Below are 19,972 nucleotides of genomic sequence, written 5' to 3' on the forward strand. Positions count from 1 at the left end.
AATTTTTTCCTGCTTGAATTGCAAGCAAAAATACACACATTTACTTTGACAAATTAAGAGCATAGCAATTGAAGTATAGCAAAAAAATTTAGCTTAGTTTTATGTAATTGTCGTTACAGATATATTGTGCTAATGTCATCCTTAGCGGCTGGACGAAATGCCAACGGCAACAATGAATCAAACAAGCGTTATTTAAATATCTATTTTTTTTTGCGTTGTTTTTGCATGCGTTTTTGTTTGTTGTGTGTGGCGCCCTATGCGAACTGAAAGTCTGGGACACGCCGGGACGCCTCCAGCAACAAAAACCATTTCGCCACAAGCTTTTTAGAATTTCACGGGCTAATGCAGGCCAAGACTGAATGGGTTCTGCAGCTGTACTGGGTCCAGAATTATCCGTAAGGTGTAAGGTGAGTTCTAGCTATGCAAAAGTGGATATTGCCCTTCGTACGCGTCTAGCCGTTATGAAATCAACTCTTATACTGAATGTAAAGTACCCCCGTCCTTGGCTTGTATGGCGCATCTCAGCGATGTGCTGAGCTGTGAACGATGTGTGAAGTCGATTTGTAGCGCCAGCCGACACTGACAGTGCCACTATACCTGTGATGTGGGAGGTGCGTCGACTTTCGATCTCGTTGGCGTTCCAGCATGATTGTAGCGCTGCCACAGCCAGGCTCAGCGCGCTACTACGCGCGCCTGTAAAGCTCGTTGACGTTGCATAATGTAATGTGCCAGTTAGTGTTGCATGGTTGTTTACGCCTTTTTGTGCTCCTTCCGGTGGCGTCGACCAGGTCTCATTGGCCTACCAGAATGATTCCAGCGCGGCCACAGCCAGACTCAGTGCGCGCTACCCGCCTGTTGGTGTTACATAATACAGTGCGCCTGTACGCGTTGATTGGCACATTGTATTGATTGATAGATGCGCGTAGTAGCGCGCTGAGCATGGCTGTGGCCGCGCTGTAATCGTTTTGAAACGCCAACGAGACCTAAAGACGACGACGCACCCCGCGACGACGTACCCCGCGCCGCAATGGAGAGTAGAGTCTATGATGCAGGGTGTTGACAGACTCTAGCCGCGTCTACCCAAGTGACTGAGCCGAGTTGACGGAACGAATCCCTCGCACCTTTATTCGACAACCACATATATAGAAGGCATGGCTCGTAGCGCCCTCTACATCTCTCCCCCGAGATGTGCACACAAGAAACGCCAAACACTTCACAAGTCAATCATCTTGGAGGCTTGACTCGATGTCAAAACCTGGTGACTATCACTCCACAATCATTGGAGACTTGTGGTGTTGCCGTGGCGTCGGTTACCGTGGTCTGCTCTTGGTGTTCCTCGCGGTTTTCACTCCGAGCTGGCTCATCGTTGTGTCTGAATAGGGCACTAGATGTATCCTATTGCGCACAAGCACCACGTTTGGTGTTTCCAGGACGTACGAGTGGTGTTTGGAGGCTGGGCTGAGAATACACGCCGTATCCTTGATGTCTCGAACCCACACCCTATCTCCTGGATGCAGCGGAAGAAGGACGGTCGTGGCATGACGGGGCTCGAAGTCGCTTTTCTGCTGCCTTCTCACCTCATCGTCTTAGCACTTGACATCGTCTGGCGCAGGCCACTTCGGTTCCAGGCGGTCCACTGTCTTGGGAAGCCTGCAGTGGTTCGCAAGCTGCGACCCAACAGTAGCTGCGCTGGGCTGAACCTTGTGACGCCTGCAGTGTCTCTGTATGACAGAAGAGCCAGAAAAGGATTCTCTGCTTTCGCAAACAATTATTTGATCGTACGCACCATCCTTTCCACTTCCCCATTTGACTGAGAGTAGTTTGGACTTGAGGTGATGTGTTGGAAGCCATAGCACTTCACAAAAGCTGCAAAGGCATGTGAAGCAAAGGTGGACCATTATCACTTCGTACTACTGCGGGAATGCCAAAACGAGCAAAAATGCTTTTGACTGCATTGATGACCTCCTCAGAATTCGTGCTTCGCATGCAGATAACTTCAGGGTAGCGAGAACGATAACTATTAGTAGATAGTTGTGTCCCTTGTAACTAAACAAGGCCATTCCTACTTCTTGCCACGGCTGTTCTGGAGTGTTCATTACCACCAATGGCTGACTTCCTTGCGCTCTTGTGACTGCACACTGTCTGCAGCAAGTGACTCTGTCCCGTATTAGGTGCAAAAGTCCGTACCACCACACGGAATCCTGGGCCCTTAGGCGGCATCGGTTAATTCCCTGGGGGCCTTCATGGATAAGTTCGAGCGTATCCTTTTGCAGCAAAGCCGGGATGACAACGCGATTAGCTTTTAACAGGATGCCGTTGCACAAAGAGAGATCACCTTGATGGCTCCAATACTTCTTGAGGTGTTCTGGAAGCCTTTCTCTGCGAGGCCAGCCTTGAGTGCAGTATTTGACGAGCTGGTTGCATTCCCAGTCTAGTTCTTGGTGCCTGCGAACATCATCTATAGAAACCAGCTTTGTGTCTGTGACCGTAGCAACTTGAAATTCAACCAACTCCTCTACTACATTCACCGGACTGATCGACGGCTTCTCATCCAGAGCACTTGAAAGAGTATCCGCAGTGGCTAGTTTGCCACGAACGAAGACTAAGCTAAACTGGTAGTGCATAAGTTTGATGCGAAACCTTTGAATACGTGGCGGCATCATGTCGAAGTCAGCATTTCCAAGTAGCGTTACCAGCGGCTGGTGATCGGTTTCTACCGTGAAGTTTAGGCCACTCACGTATTGGTCACATATGCTACCGCCAGCGCTTCTCTGTTTGGCTGTAGTGCTGTTCCGCTTCAGTAAGCGACCTGGATGCGAATGCTACTGTGCGTCGCTCGCCCGACGGTTGTTCCTGCAGAAGAACCGGGCCCTATCCATATGATCTCGCATCACATGAGACAATGGTATTATGACCAGGATGATACTTAGCGAAGCACAGGTCCAAGGTGAGCATCGCTTTTACCCGATTAAAAGCGGTCTCTTGAAGCGGTCCCCATTGCCATGCATTTTGCTCACCTAGCTAGGCGCGAATAGGGGCAGTTGCGTGCGAAAGGTTGGGCAGGAAGCGACCAGTATGGTTAGCCATGCCGAATAATCTCCTAACCCCAGCAACGTCATTGGGTGGCTCCAAGTTGCACAGTGCTTCGAGTTTGCTGGGACTTGGCGAGATACCGTTGGTTTCAATTACCACACCCAGAAACTCTACTTTGTCTTAACCGAAGCAGCATTTTGACTTGTTATGTTTAACTCCGGCTGTCTTCAGACGTTCAAGTACTTCCACGAGTCGGTCGCCGTGCTGTTCTCGATCTTTGCCAGAAACCAGGATGTCGTCTATCATGTTGACGACGTTCAGTTGCCCCTCCAGAATTCGAGCCATTTCTCTCTGAACATATTCCGATGCTGAAGTCAAGCCTAAAGGTTTTCTGGGCGTGGTTTCAAATCCCACATCTGACACCATGTACGATGTAGGGTGCTGACAAACGCTAGCCGCGTCTATCCAAGTGACTCGGAGCCGATTTGACCGAACGAATGCCTCACACCTTTATTCGACAACCACATATATAGAAGTCATGGTGCGTAGCGCCCGTTACATAGAGGAGAAGAAAGGGATAAGAGGGCCTGAGGTGTGAGGAGAAATACGGGCGAGGAGAAATAGGCAGTTTGGGCCCAACAGGCACACGCTGCCTTAAAATCGGGCAAATGTGGTACTCCGTATGCACCCCTAACTCATTACACATCTACTTCCGTCCCCAAAGCTTCAGCAGCCACCTGAAGCTCTTAACCAGGAGAAGGGGGGAAGAGGGCAAGGCAGGTGGGTGTTGTCGCATGTTGTTTTATTTCAGGTATCCCCTGTACATAAAAATGTCGGAGGCAGGAGGGACACAAACTCGGTGGGCACCCCTCCCTGTCCCTTGCCATACTTCTGTTCCTTCTGAAAAAAATTATAAAAAGTTTGTTGATGCCTCAAGTGTCCAAACAAACCTAACTTTTCTAAAGAATCACATGGTTGCAATTTAATGAGCAGAAATTGTTGTGTATCATATGGTCAGTCCTTCATGTTCGGGTAAAATCCTGTATTTTATTTTGCACCCCAAACAAAATTTATGAACATTGCATTAAACCTCATTTCTCCCCAAAATTATTGCTTTTGTGAAGACTAATAATAATGGAGGTATTACAAAACTAATATCATGAATGCTGCCCACCTTTTGTGTACATGGGGCCAGGATATATCATATTGTTAATATGCGAATGTAATAGATTAGCTCCTACAAATTACCTCCAATTTCCCGCACGTCATATACCTTTAAATGGTGGTAATATGCAAGGAAGCAAATTAACGCAGTGCAGATGTGGCGCTGCGTTGCATACGACAGGTGTGGCGTTTAGAAGATGTTTGCCTAACTGTGTTACGCTCATATAAGTGTAGCTGGTTTGTCTGGTGGGCATTCCATTAATTTTGCTGCAAGAGCATATATGTATTGGGAATCGGTAAAACAGGACAGCAACAGACAAGGGCGAAGGGCCCGACAGGTCTAGGATGGGCACGGAAATGCTCCCAGTGCATGTATGTAATAATCTACGTCAACAAGGACTTACGAGATAAGTAATAACACCACAACTCCTGCAAAACATGGCTTTGTGCACAACCTAGTGTGTGTTTTTTCTTTGTTAAGAAAAGTGCAGAGAATGAAGCAAAGAAGGGATAGCCAAACCTGTCACTATTTGTTCTTTGTTAATGTGGGTTCTTTTAAGTGTATTCACATTGCAACACAATGAGGATTTGTAGACACGAGTTCGTCTGCCTGCCAGACAATTAAGGAAACCCCCGGATTTCCCCATTGAACGGCAGGTTTTTATCCCCCGAATGTAATAAAATATAAAGCTCGGACATATTTTACAACCAGTTACGGCTGTATTTTGCAACTGTACAACATGTTTGAATTGCAGGAAACCTGACGGAATAGAGAAGAATCTTTCTGCAGATTTCATTTCTTTAATGGCGCCAAGGGCAAATGGACAGCGTGTCACCAGGTCGCGGTCACGAAGGCAGAAGGCCGTGACAAGCACAATTTCTGGGGGAATACAACAAAATGTTCACACAGTTGAACATTCTGTTCAACAGGACTCTGATCAGCAGGACTTGCTAGATAGTGCGGTTACCAAGAACACTCGGTCTAATCGGCAGGGAAAGAAAGTGCAAATGCCAGAAGGCAGTCCGATCAATAAAAGCAGAGATACGGGAATCACTCCACCAGCACGCTTTCATCCCAGCCAAAGCACTAAGACAGAAAAAACCAACTTGGTGCCCCCCACAGAAAAGAGAAAGACTCGGAAAAAGCTTTCACCAGCGACTTCTGGTTCCAAGGCAGTCCAGAGTTCGAATCAACTTGGCACCAGGAAGAAGCCTTCATCTGAAAAGGAGGCTCTCGGGAGCAACACATTTATGGAAAGCAGGCAGGACGTTCAGACAAATGCTTGTGCATTGAAACGCCAGCAGATATTGGACAATGTGCAAACGGACAGTCGGAAGTCTACACTTCAGGCAAGCCTAGGTGACGCAGAGACGAGCAATTTGGTTTGTGAGAGAAACAGGGAGAGGAAAAGAACTGCACAAGCTTTTCCTCATCATGAGTCCTCTGAAGAGGGAGAGAGTGCTTCAGCTCAGCCTCCGACAGAGAGAAAGAAATCTAAAGGTAAGCGGCCTTTATCAAAGGCTTCTAATGCTGAGGCAGTCCCAAGCTCAAGCAAAGCCAAAACCACCGTGGCACGATCAAGTTCACAGGAAGAGCAGTCTCTTAGGGGTGTTGCCTCTAAGCAAGTTCGGCAGGATGTTCAGACAAGTGGCCACGCCTCAAAAGAACAGCACACATTGGATAACTCTAACAGTCGCAGTCTCAGGTCCAAAAACCAAGCATATGGCAGAGCAAATCCTCAGGCAGGCAGACCGGTTCCTGAAGGCGCAGGTGGAATCTCAAGCCTCGGGGATGCGGAGACTAGCAGACCAGTTTGTGAGTGGAATGCCAAGAGGAAAAAAACTGTGCAAGCTCTTCGTCATCATGAGCCCTCCGAAAAGGGAGAGAGTACTTCAGCTCAGCCACCAACAGAGAAAAGGAAATCTAAAAAAAAGTGGCCTTCATCAGAGGCTTCTAATGCTGAGGCAGTCCCAAGCTCAAGTAGAGCCAAAACCATCCTGACGCGATCAAGTTCACAGGAAGAGCAGTCTTTTTGGGGTGTTGCCTCTAAGCAAGTTCGGCAGGATGTTCAGACAAGTGGCCACGCCTCAAATGAACAGCACACATTGGATAACTCTAACAGTCGCAGTCTCAGGTCCAGAAACCAAGCATATGGCAGAACAAATCCTCAGGCAGGCAGACCGGTTCCTGAAGGCGCAGGTGGAATCTCAAGCCTCAGGGATGCGGAGACTAGCAGACCAGTTTGTGAGTGGAATGCCAAGAGGAAAAAAACTGTGCAAGCTCTTCGTCATCATGAGCCCTCCGAAAAGGGAGAGAGTACTTCAGCTCAGCCACCAACAGAGAAAAGGAAATCTAAAAAAAAGTGGCCTTCATCAGAGGCTTCTAATGCTGAGGCAGTCCCAAGCTCAAGTAGAGCCAAAACCATCCTGACGCGATCAAGTTCACAGGAAGAGCAGTCTTTTTGGGGTGTTGCCTCTCAGCAAGTTCGGCAGGATGTTCAGACAAGTGGCCATGCCTCAAATGAACAGCACACATTGGATAACTCTAACAGTCGCAGTCTCAGGTCCAGAAACCAAGCATATGGCAGAACAAATCCTCAGGCAGGCAGACCGGTTCCTGAAGGCGCAGGTGGAATCTCAAGCCTCAGGGATGCGGAGACAAGCAGTCCAGTTTGTGAGAGGAACGCCAAGAGGAAAAAAACTGCGCAAGCTCTTCGTCATCATGAGCCTTCCGAAAAGGGAGAGAGTACTTCAGCTCAGCCACCAACAGAGAAAAGGAAATCTAAACAAAAGCAGCCTTCATCAGAGGCTTCTAATGCTGAGGCAGTCCCTAGCTCAAGCAGAGCCAAAACCACCATGATGCGATCAAGTTCACAAGAACAGCCTTTTAGGGTTGTTGCCTCTAAGCAAGTTCAGCAGGATGTTAAGACAAGTGGCCACACTTCCAATGAAGAGCACACATCGAGTGGCTCTCTCAGTTTCACTCTGAGGTCCAGAAACCAAGCAGACGGCAGAGCAAATCCTCGGGCAGGCAGATCCATTTCTGAAAGTGCAGCTGGAACCACAAGCCAGCCTCCTCAACCGCTCCGCCACAAGATGGACTGGGAGAAGTTGCGTACTAGGCCTCGCCACCATCCAAAACGGAAGTTTGGTCCCGAGCCAATTTTTGTTCTTGAGGACACGGAATCCTCCCATCGCACCACGTCGCCAAGCTCAGGAGACGAGGTGGATGCTTCCCTGCCCCTGTCTCCTATCCCTGTTCGCACCTTGCCAGAAGGAGGCCATGCTGGAAAGTTAGGTTTTCATTGGTACGAGGCAACATTTGGCGCGCTGCGTGAACATGCTAAGGTAGCTGAACTTGAAAGATCAGATGATGACATCAAGCCCCTGCACTGGGTGTCGGATACCGAGTGGCCAACCGATGCTCATCAAACAGAGGATGACGATTCATCCGACGTGAGCAGTGACGATGATTTCGTTCTTCCTTGGGACAAAGACAGACTTGGGTTTAGCGGACAGTCCAGCCGAGACCAGGAACCAGGCCAAAAGACTGACAGGTGAGTCCTTGCTTAGCTTATATTTGGAGTATGATGCTCTAAGGACAGTTGAACTATTTAAGATGGCGTGCTCACAAGTGTTCTTCATAGTTCATTACCTGCAGGCATGTAGTGTCAGTGCTTCTGCACAGAGACCACAAAAAATTGCAGCAGCTAATTCATTGTAAAAACAGCACAACACAGATAAAAGCAGTAAGAAGTATTCGTCAGGATTTGCATGGTACAGGTTCTTATTCCAGGACCGTTCACCCCTAGACAAAGCTGAATGTCGAGCTGGGGAATGCCCATACCCATACAGGTACCTTGCATACCCATACAGTGGGTAACCCTGCAGCAGCGTAGTGTTGAACCCACATCCTCCTGCAGTCGAGGTAAACACTCGACTATAAAGTTGAGGGTTCGACTCCAAGCCACATTTCAGTCGGAGGCAAAATGCAAAATGGCTGGTACACCATGCTTTGAATACTTGTTAATGGATAGGTGGTCAAAACAACTCTGCAGACCCAGGATGATTATCAAGGTCAAGGAATAGCTTCCTCATAGACCTGCTGAGATATGCTGCTAAGGACACTCATTGGTTAGCTGTGTCGACCAATGGCTGAGGTGCGTGGTTACCGTAACACAACACTGACCCCAGGATTGTCCCGCATTACAAAACACATTGAAAGCATTGAGAAGGCACATATTGCATGCTAGTATTGGGGTTGGCCCACCAATGTCGACACCTTTGATCGCTCTGTACCAATGCGCCGCGGTAGACCAGTGGCCAAGGCGTTGCGCTGCTGATTTCGAGGTCATGGTGTCAATGCAGGCCACAATGGCCACATTTCGACGAGAGCAAAATGTCAAAACACTAGTGTACTTAGAATTAATTGCACGTTAAAGAACCACAGTGTCCCAAAATTAATCCGGAGTCCCCCTTCCACTACGGGTCTCACAATCTGATCGTATTTTTGGCATGTAAAGCCCTAGAGTTTAATTTTTGTAATTATTATGCGGTAACAAGGGTCAGCTTATCTTTGGCTACACCGTCTCCGGGAGCAGCCCGCTTTAGTTGGCCAGGTAGCTAGCCACGCAAAGTTGGCAGGAGACCCAAAGGAAGCTTTGTTTTATACAGATAGAAGTGTGTGTCAGTTTTCATTTATTTCATTTATTTATTTTACCCTCAAGGTACAAAGTACATTATAGAGGGGAGGGGCTAAGAGAATACAAAGTAAACATCGGTAAAAGTAACTCAAACAAAATAAATAACATAAGTTTTGGATGATAACACTGCTGATATTTTGTGTTCTTGTGCTTAGTACCTAATTATGCAGATACCTTTTCAAGAAGTAATCAGCTTGTGCAAAAATCTACCAAGGAACGCCTCTGCATATAGACTTTGTACACTCGCCCATTGCAGGCATGGTAGCGAGATCTGAATGCTCTCTAATATTGGTGCGATTTCAGTGTAAGGGTTAGTACTGGAAAGTTCTTGCTTCTGCTGCATAAGGTGTGATAGGCACGATTCCTTGCAGTCTGGACCACTGGCAAAAAGACGCCCGAAGGAAGGTGCAGGCATACCTTCGAGGCGTTCGAGTGACAAGGAGAGCCTGGGAAACCATCTACCAGTGGCAAGTATCTTCAGATTACGGCTATTTTTATTTTATTTTTATTTACATTATAAGCTGCCAGCTGCACCTGTAGAGGCCAGTGCACCCGGTATCTTTCGGTGGAAAAAAACACAATAGCAGTACAATGCAAAACACAAACCACTTCTACAGGAAGGAATAGTCAGTTACTTGTAAAACTATCAACTATTCTCAGACCACCATTCTCAAGGAAGTTACTGCAGCGACGGAACAAGAATAAAATAAATCCATGCACGGCTTGATTAGGCAAACAGTGAGATAAGTAAAAAGCTAATAATGCTATATGTAAATACATACCAATAATAAACTTCATATGTACAGTATAGTAAAGCAGGCACAAGGATAAGATGAGCACAAGGTCGGCACTTGGCAACATCGAAAATGTGCAGAAGCTTTTTAAAGTAAATACTTTTACCCAACTTCAGGCAAAAAGTCATTCAACTCTAGTTGAATCTGTGTTTGTAGTGGTTACAGGTACAATGTCAGTTGGGAGCTTGTCCCACTCTGTCATATTAAGAGAGAGAGAGAAAAAAAGCTATTTTCGAGAACTGCCTTGTTGCAGGTGCACATTACATGACATGACTGGCTCTAAAGCCCATCCTGACCAGTCAATCAATTAATGTAGCATTATTTTGAACAATGCAGAAATAATGCTAATAAATACTTGGACCAATAGCCTCATGTGACTAGCTGTCAGTCCAATACAGGATAGAGTAAAATGTACAAAACACAGGTGCCAACAAAATAAATTCAACATAAATTTAACATGAGTTAAAGCCTTATCATTATGCATCATAAATTGGCAGGTTTCTCGAATGCAAAGCATAACTTCACTCAATCTAGCTTGAAGTTTTGTGCTATTTTATTCTGTAGGGGTATCATGTTCCAAATTTTATCACCAATAAATTCTATTGATCTATAGCCATAAACATTTGAGCAAGTTAACATTACCATGCGAGCCATGCTGCATATTACCTGTACGAAAATAAAACAAGGTAACACCTAGGAGGAAGTTTGTATTCTGTTACTCACGAACACAGTAGTCTCATAGCTGCATAATGCAAGGCGCTGCAATTAACAAATGTGGCCTGTATATTGGTTGCAGCTTATAACTCATTCTTTGAAGTCGCACTAAAGATTTTAAACACGTATTCTGTACCATGCCCCATGAATGCGGGCAGTAACTCGTGTGACAAAATTGGAATTACTGTGTGCCTTTATTAAGATGAATACCTATGCCACACAGTGGTAAAATTAATGCCATCATATATAAAGTTGCTGTTAAACATGCATTTCTAATACATAAAGCTTTGCTATTATAGCTGCAGAAAATGCAGTAAGTTTGTTTGCCAAATGTGATATCACCAGAAAGAACCAGATAGTGGGTAAAAAACTCCAGGAATGCCACTAAAAGCATTAATAGGCATGTATATATTTGCAGGATTATTTTTTATGTAAAATTAGAAGTGGACTTTTCATGTGCACTCGTAACTGCTAGCATTGCTAGTGAGAGTATGCATTTGACAGCTGAATATGTTGTGGGAACACACTGTGATGCAAGTACAGGGGCAGCACCAGGATTTTTCTGTTTGGTCGGCAGAGCATGGTTCTCTGTTTTCATTGGGTGCACAGGTGGGCACTCTATTGCTTCGCACTCCATGGTTGTAGGAGTGGGTTAATGGAGGGAGGGGTAAGGGGGGCTGCTCGCTGCCCTTTATAGCCATGTTTGGACCAGTGATATTAAGTTCTAGTGCCGTTAAGCTTGTTCATAGGACACTGCAGCACACGATAGCATTAAACTTCGGAGGGGTACTTACATGACATTTCCAACATTTTTCTTTTCAATGAAAGTCCCGATCCTCGAACCCTGGAAAAGAATATTGGCAAGCTTTAAAGCTCGCTAAGTAATTTACTCTTATAGATTTTCTGGTTTCGTATTTGTTTACCAGGAGCCAAATTTGTCGTGACACAAAAGGTGGTGAGGTGGTAGCAGGACATTGACATTTTGGCACTCCTTCCAGCTCGTACCGATCATAGCAGACAGCCAAGCGAGCTAGAGCAAGCTCGCAATGTCCAGCTGCCACGTCAGCACCATCTGCATCATGACACATGACTCCTGGTCGACGAAGCCAAAACTGGTTCATAGAATAAGGTATCGCACTTTAACCTAGATTTTATGAATTTCTCGATTTTACGTAGAACTGCAAGTTCCCCTAACATTTTTCATTGGGTATAACATATTTGGGTTTGGTTTTCCGTTGGGTATAATGTATATACCATCGGGTGTATGTATCAATGTTACCAAGTAAAATTTACCATCTCCCAATCTTACGAAACAACCTCGAAGAAAAGAGGCAGAAAAACTAAAAAAATGCCATAGGTAGACCTTCTTACACATTTTAAAAAGAAACGAGAACACAGCCGCATTTCAAATCAGCCCGTTTTTGCTCACTTAAATAGATTGTAAGCAAAAACGGGCTGATTTGAAATGCGGCTGCGTTCTCGTTTCTTTTTGCCATATGCAAGAGGGTCTACCTATGACTCTTTTTTTTTTTTTTTTTTTTTTTTTTTCTCACTTAAGTGGATTGTATCGCGGGATCGAATCCTGGCCACGGCGGCTGCATTTCGATGGGGGCGAAATGCGAAAACACCCGTGTACTTAGATTTAGGTGCACGTTAAAGAACCCCAGGTGGTCGAAATTTTCGGAGTCCTCCACTATGGCGTGCTTCATAATCAGAAAGTGTTTTTGGCACGTAAAACCCTACAATTTTTTTTAATTGATTGTAGAAGGTACATGTCATACACGTGCCATACAAATGTGTGTGCACAAGCATGTGATACAGCACTTGTGTGCTCCTGGAAGCAGCTGTGGCTGTGATTACGCCATCCTGTGGCTGTGAAAACGCGCAGTCTATGGCAGCAGCAAGTCACAACAGTGCTGGGATTCTGTAGGGAAGTCATCCTACTACACTTGTTCTGCCGACATCGCCAACAGCATAAGTGCCAGTGCAGACGTAGACGCAACAAAAAATTTGGATGACGAGGGCCTTGCAAACCTTGCTGCCAATGTAGAACAAGTGTCAGAAGATGACGTCGTGGATGCAAATGTGGACGGCACATGCTGATGCCCTCCCTTGGGCGGCGCCTGGAATCCGGATAGTGCACACACACACTAGAGGCAAATAAAGACGTCACCTGGTTCTGGCACCGTGACAGCAGACCATGAACACCAATTTGAGTCCTCCCTGTTTGCTTGCCTTAAACGCATTCTGGGTGTCGGACATTGCCGTACCACTGCGTATCACGCCTGTGCCACCGGCATGGTGGAACACCTTTACCAACAACTGAAGGCCGCCCTGGCCACCTGCCTCAATTGCGCCAACTAGGTTGGCCTTGCCCCTTGTGCTCCTGAGTTTACAGGCCATCCTCCAGGCAAACCTACGGTGCCCAGCAGTAGAGGTGGTGTGTGGTAGTTCTCTGCATCTCCCCGGAGACTTCTTTACATCAACTCAACTACCAGCACAGCCACAAGCATTCCTACAATGCCTCCTGGTCTTTGTTAAAGACCTCTGGCCCACTTTGCCTCATCCTTCCCGCTACAATATAATATTTTTGCACCCCGACCTGGCCACTTCAACACACGTTTTCGTGTGCCGCGACACTGTCCAACCACCGCTAACCCCGGCTTATGACGGACCATTCCGCGTCCTCTATCACACTCCGAAAACCACCACCCTACTGCGGAACGGCCATGAAGAGACAGTCAACTCGGACTGCCTTAAGCCAGCTTTCATGGAGACCGTGATGGAAAGCCTCGCATCGCCGCCCGACCTCGTGCTGGAGTGCCATAGCCAGCCCTTAGTCCGGTTTCGACTTCCAGTCTAGGCGGGAGGCCCTGTAAGGCCCTCCCTTGGGCAGGTGCCTAGAATCTGGATAGCGCGTGCCTGCATGAGAGGAAAATAAAGACAGCACCTGGTCATGGCACACGAATTCATGGCTCACGGTTCTTTTCCAGCATCGATTCGGGTCAGCCGTCTTTCTCCTTCGCTCCTGAGGCATAATCTTGCAATGTAATGAATGCAAATGTAGACAGCACGTGCTGACAGCTACGAGGTCATGGACGCCATCAACCTCTTCAGGCGATTTGCTGGATCTCAAGGAGAAGGGGAACAGGCTGTCATTGCTCTCGCAAGCTACGAGATCTGCATGACACCTTTATTAAAAAACCGTAGGCAAGCTAAAATACGTCTTTTTTTTAATTTTTTGCTAGAAATAAAGTGGTCGTTTAACCTTGGAGTTCTTGAATTTTTCAATTTTACGAAATCTCGGTTTCCCAAAGATTTGATCGTTTCCTGTCAGCATTGTAAAAGCGGGATATAGTAAATTACTTTGTATACACTGAGGCTTTCTAGTATATTTTCCAGGGTTTCAAGGTCCAGGACGTTCTCTTCGCGGAAAAGAAAAAGGGGGAAATGCTATGTCACTACTGCTCTACGGCATCAAGCACTTGTTGACATTTTTGTCCCGGCACGACACTGGTACAAGGTTCATTTTTCAGTGTTAAATTGAAACCTGCAGAATTAAAAAATTTTGTAAACTGAGAGGAAGGTAAGCAGCTCGTAACAAGCTTTGAAATGGGGAATTAGACATGACAATAGGTGTGACATTAAGAAACGGGAAGATAGCAGTGTGGAATAGAGGTTATACTTTTTGGATGTTCTAAAGCAGCGGAGTCGGCAAGAATGTGTAATGCTAATAACCCTCTAACCAGAGGTTTGCTAGAGCAAATGATTCGGTGCCAAGGGAAAGAAAGCATAGTTCAGGATGGCAGATGCTTGGTAGATGGAAGGATGAAATTGGAAAATTGGCGAGCATACTACAGAAATAACTGGATGTCACTGGGAAAGGCGTTCATATTCTGTGCTAGGCATAAATTGGTTAATGATGAATATTGCAAGCACAACTTGCCTCATTGTCAAGTGGGCTAAGGTTTCAATGTGTACAAAAGAGAATCGGCTAGTGTTCTTCAGAGCAGCTTAATGTACACATTCAGACATACACCTAGCCACTTGAGAAGCCAACAGGTACTTTCTGAAAGAATGCTGTGTGCTCATTGAACCGTTTTATTTTGTTACCTGCTGCATTGGGCTACAGTGGTTGGCTGCTGAGGACGACGTTGAGGGTTTGGTTCCCGGCCGCCGGCGATTGCATCCTGATAGAGGAAGAATGCAGAAATTGCTTGTGTACTTAGATTTAGGCAGGCTTCAAAGAACCTTAGATGGCTGAAATCATTGCAGAACCCTCTATTACGGCGTTTCTCATAGTCTGCGAGTTGCTTTGGAACCTTAGACCCCACGGTTTAGTTTAATCTTTTTAAACTCGTTCACTACCACTGGCGTGCCGTCACGACTGAATGGAGGCCTCATTTCCTTTGATCTTACCTTATTGGTCGAAGCACATGAAATGCAAATGGTGTAGTAGTGTTGGATGATGGAGAACCTCCCACCCCTTTTGACACAGTCATCGCTAGAGCTCGCACTCATATTCACAGCGCAAAATTGTAGACACACACATAAAGAAAAAAAAAACATCCGGACCAAGTGCTCGTCTCGTTTATTTTGTTTTTCTTAGTGTGTGTGTTTCCAATTTCGTGCTGCCAATATCAGTGCAAGCTCTGGGCGACCAGCTAGCCCACCTCACCCCTGTAACAGTTGTTACAACATGTGGATATGCTTTGTGTGTCCATCGCCATACGTCAGCTCCTACGAGTTTGCTGTTTATGCGCTGTCACTTTCAACATCGGAAGGAACATTGCAAGCTCATCCTTTGTTTGGCACGTGCCAGCTCTGCATCCCATGACAGTGTTTTTTTGTTTTGTTTTTTAATCAATGTAGTGCACTGAGGTCAAGCGGCTTACGTGCCTGCCGCTGCCATTGCACACACTTCTTGCAGGCAGGACCACTTTCTGAAGATTATGGGAAATTCCCTGGAAGCTATGGCCCAACGTGTAGGCCACGACAGGATTGAGGAAGAGGACGTGGTTTGGTACATCCACAGGTTAGAAACCTTCTTCGATCCTGCTGAAGCTCAATTCTAGTTCCTCGCATTCTCTGTATAGCCTTCAGACACCACTTCTGCCCACTGAAAATTTATTTTCACCACAGTTTTCATGTCTTCAGAATCGTAAGCGTACAGCTGTTGAACGGATTTAGAATTTTAAATTATTTGGCGAGTTTTGTCCAGTTAATGGAACATGTGCACTTGACACGCGAACTTTTACAGAAACGTCAACTATGAGAATGTAAACTGTGTCATGTCCATCGCACACGGAAAGAACGTATTGCTTGAAAAAATTTGCCCGATTGCGAAAAACGGTGAACCCACTACACGACATGCTGACACCGAGCGCAAACGTCCAGCCAACTTCTTCTTTTTTTACTATAAGACACGCTGAACATACTATTAAAATACGTACCGCAAGTTCAACTAGAAGTGTGTCAAGATGTACGTGGCAAGTTTCAAATGTTTTCACCAGTGCTCTTTCTTGCCTACATTGGCATGCACATTTGTGCATGCAGCACTTGGAGGGAGGTATTCAAGGAGCCGCACCACACACCTCACCATGGGCACCTTCTTGGTCATTAGTTGTAGACAGAATGGTGAGAGAGATGGAGAAGGAGGTTGCATAGAGAAAAGAGGCACCATTGCTGCTTCCTTGCGGGTAACATGACCCGGTGTCTTTACCGGGTGATGCCGACAAAGCATCACAACAAATATTCTCTCTCCCACTATCTTTCTAGAGGATCACTGAAGGCAAGTATATAATCAAAGCTCAACATGACAAAGTTGGCAAAATCGGCACTTTGCTTCATTATATATAAATTTCTTTATATTGAAGTTCGTCCTTTTATGCTGATTTTTCTTACACAGAAGGGGCCGAACATTTTCTGAATTACTGGGTAATCGTAAAAAATAAAGTTGAACAATAAAAATATACCTTTGTTGAATTCAAGAGTCAACAGCAGAAGGTAGGGTTTCATGCCCTGTCGACGACATCTTCACATCAGTGATATGAAGCAAAGCTAGCAACACGTCCACTCCACCCTCGTGGCTGATCGTGCAGCCTAGAGTCACTGTATGTGTCTGCCTCTGGTAGCACGTGTATGGTAACTCTAGTGCCAGCAGTGGGGTGCGAATGTTTCGTCTGCCTCTCGCTTCAACACGCCTCCAAAACTCTGAGATTATGCAACCTCCTCCAGCACTAAACGTAAACGCGTGGCAAGACGGTGCACATGATGCCACCACCATCTCTGGTCGCGCCGTCTTTGCACCTGCTCCAGATTACCTCTAAAACAGGGTGTGTAGGCTGCAATGTGTGCTCAGTCACACTGACAGCCATGCGGAGACAGGGTAGAAAAATTTACGCACGGTGCAACCACACCCACAGGGGGGCATGGTAGCCCACAAGCAGCGTGCTAACAAAAAACCCAGGCTGAGCATACCCGGAGAGATGAGAGAATGTGCTTCTAGAAATGTACAGTAGATGGCAGAAGTACCTCGGAGCTCGCCAACTTCATATCATTGCGCACATCTGAATGTAGAGAGTGGAGAACGTAGCAGTTCGTCAGTGGGCACTGAAAGGGTTAATGTAATGGTGCATTATATTCAACGGATTCCTTGATTTACTTAATCTTCATTGATTTAACAATTCGGTATGTGCCAATGGGTGTTTGCCAATCCTCCAACATGAGTACCAAATTTGCACAAATATTGCATGAGTTTCTTTTTTTCCTTTTTCTTTCTGAATTTTTGGTGTTAAAGCGTGCCAGATGGCATATGCAGGTTTATGACATGAATATAACTTTTTTTTTCATGCTCCAAACTGCAGTAAGCTAAAGCACAAGGCACCACTGCGATGCTACCATATACGGAGCCCTCCTGTGCATACCGCTACTGTGCATTTCGCGCCCTCTTTCTTCTCCTCGTTTAGGAAGCTGTTGGCGCCACGTCGGTGTAGTTGCACCATACTATTTGCAAACTTGAACATTGCAGTAGGCACTGTTGTGCGTCAGGCAAGCAGTCTTCAGTCATGCGGCGGATCATCGTGTAATGCGTGACAAGATTTGCCGTGCTCGATTGTGTTACGAGCACTTCTGTAGCGCTGCCTTTCCAATAACCTTAGTGGGCATGGAAAGCGTCACCGCTCTCGCCAAGCGTAACAAAGACGTCGGCAGTGACAATGAGTAAATTGGGCAAGCTCTTGTCCTTTCTTTCTATTTTGCACTGGCAGTTCGCAGTAGCAATGAACGGAGCACCTGGTGGGCATCCACTTTTTTGTGTTGTTTCCTGTTTCTTTGTGGCACTACTTCATGTTATAATCGGTAATATATATTTTTTCTTTTTCTGAGAGACCAAAAGTTCCCCCTCGCGTCACTTTTGCAGTCTCATTATTTGCGTGCAAATACGGTATGTGCCACTGTTACACAAGAAACATGCACTCCTTAAATGTCGCCAGATATGTGTCGCACTTGTATGTGCGCACACCTGTCATCGCCATTATTCCCTCGATAAGCATCGTACATTGCCTTTGTCCTTATGACATTGTTATGTAGGCATCTGATGCTCTTTGTCCGCCTCATTTCACGTTTGCATTTCGGCATAGTGTGGAAGCGGTGTGCTGCATTTTCTTCGGCATAAGGTGAAAAGGCTGCAGACCTTTTTTAATCCACATCGCCTCTTCACGACCTGATTTCTGTTATCTATGCAGATACCTGGGCACTGCGGACCCGTATAAGCTGTGGGCCCTGGCTGATGAACTGCTGCCTGCCGAGCTGCGGCAGCGCCTCTACCCTGCTACTCCATGCCTCCTGTCCTCCAAAAGCCCCAAGTGGTTAGTTGCACATAGCTCTTGTTCAGTGGCACAAATTGTGATGATGTTGCAAAGTTATTGGAGAGCTTTAGCTTGTCCGTAAACACATTAAGGTTAACGGAATGCCTGGTTACCAGGGAACTGTACCTCACCAACACTGCAGGGACATCTGGTGACTAATAGTTTAACCAGAGAGCACATAGAGCTAATGTGCTGCGATGACCTACCCTATTCTACCTAACTGCTGATGTAATGGATTCATGACAATGTATTAACCTAAAGGGACTGAAAACCAATTTTCATGGTACCTATGTTTTTTTTTTTATGCAATGGAAAGCTTACTGGTCAGTGTATAACCATGAAATGGTAACATGAAAATGCCGTAGGATTGATCCGGATCCCTCCACTATGGCGTGCCTCATAATCAAATTGTGGTTTTGGCACATAAAACCCCAGGATTCAATTCTTGCTTCCAGTGTTCTGCCTGTTGTTTTGCCCTCCATTGCTGGAGAAGTTTGCACAAAATATTTATTTTTTTCATTGATTATGCTTATTCTCAGTGTATCTGGCACATTTTCATGTGAAGTGACCATTCCTTCGTATATTTGCGCTAAAATGTTGTTGTTTCGGAAAATCGGATAATTCACGCTCTTCCCCTGGTTCTGGCAAGTGTATACATTGTTTAATGTCATCAAGTTCTCGTTAATTAGCCTAGGAAGTCGTGAGGCCTTCGCACCTGTGAGCACTAATCAGTGACGAGATGATGACAATTGCTTTTGCACAAAATATAAGCAGGATTTGCTGATTTAGTAAATAGAAGCATGTTGACATAGTAAGCTTTTGTTTATTGTTCTCACGATAACCTCAATAATTTGATATTCAGTTAATTCTGACATTCCTTTTTTTTTTTTCGTTTTCGTGCAATCCGAAGTAACAAGGTTTAACTCTATCTGGTCCTCAAAGAGTCAAGTTAATTCGCCTGCCTTTCTTTCTTACCTATTTTACTAATTACAGCTCGTTCTCTTTGCAGATGATGCCATGTCATTCAAGAAACTGGCAGAAGCCTGTGCCGGTGTTAATCTTGGTGTCCTCGTGAAGTGCAAGGCACTGAGAAGTGTAAAAAGAGATATTGTATCTAGTATTCTCCAATTGCCACGGCATACTTTTACTACTGTCAATTACACAACAAATGCACTGACTACCCAGTGACATGCATTGTTTTTGTTGGTGCTAACATCATTTTATTTATCAAATCATGTAGATTGTCATGATCACTCTGTTACTTTTATCTTTTAGGTTCTCTTGCTGACAAGTGTGCAATTTTATTTTTAATCACACAAAATGATTGTTTAGAACAAAGTACATTAATTGAATAAAATTGCTACCATATGACCTTTATTCTTTCTATTGGTACTAATGTTCTTGCAAGAAACAGTCACGTATGTAGATTGTCGTGAGCAATATTTCCTCTTATCTATTTGAGACAACACATTTTTTTTTTTTTCATTTTTTATGTGTTCTCTCATGCTAACAGGTGTCACTTGCAGTAAGATCAGGGCCAGGGTAATGTAACAATTCTGTTTAAATTATTTTCCTGTTGGCATGTCGCCTGCGACTTGAGCAGCACTCCCTCTATACAGTATTATCACAAAATCGACTCCTTGTGAATGATGGATAATACAACAGCAGCAGAATCAAGCGAAAGATAGAGCCTTAT

General features: G+C 45.5%; 1 protein-coding gene across 1 annotated transcript; it reads left to right on the forward strand.

The window, feature by feature from the left end:
- The first annotated feature begins 218 nt into the window (after nt 1-218).
- On the forward strand, nt 219-19,653 carry LOC126529277 (uncharacterized). The gene is made up of 6 exons (XM_055069752.2): nt 219-407; nt 4,953-7,754; nt 9,272-9,371; nt 15,343-15,443; nt 18,154-18,276; nt 19,286-19,653. Coding segments are annotated over exons 2-6 (3,078 nt in total). The 5' UTR covers nt 219-407; nt 4,953-5,001; the 3' UTR covers nt 19,287-19,653.
- Nucleotides 19,654-19,972: the final 319 nt, after the last annotated feature.

Source organism: Dermacentor andersoni, chromosome 8 (genome assembly GCF_023375885.2).
Source record: "Dermacentor andersoni chromosome 8, qqDerAnde1_hic_scaffold, whole genome shotgun sequence".
NCBI classification, from domain to species: domain Eukaryota; kingdom Metazoa; phylum Arthropoda; class Arachnida; order Ixodida; family Ixodidae; genus Dermacentor; species Dermacentor andersoni.

Excerpts from the sequence above, each read along its gene's own strand:
- LOC126529277 (XM_055069752.2), top strand. The coding sequence starts at position 5,002 with ATGGCGCCAAGGGCAAATGGACAGCGTGTCACCAGGTCGCGGTCACGA. Across the intron at positions 7,755-9,271 it reads CCAGGCCAAAAGACTGACAG|TCTGGACCACTGGCAAAAAG; the intron begins GTGAGTCCTTGC and ends GATTCCTTGCAG. Across the intron at positions 9,372-15,342 it reads AAACCATCTACCAGTGGCAA|GACCACTTTCTGAAGATTAT; the intron begins GTATCTTCAGAT and ends TCTTGCAGGCAG.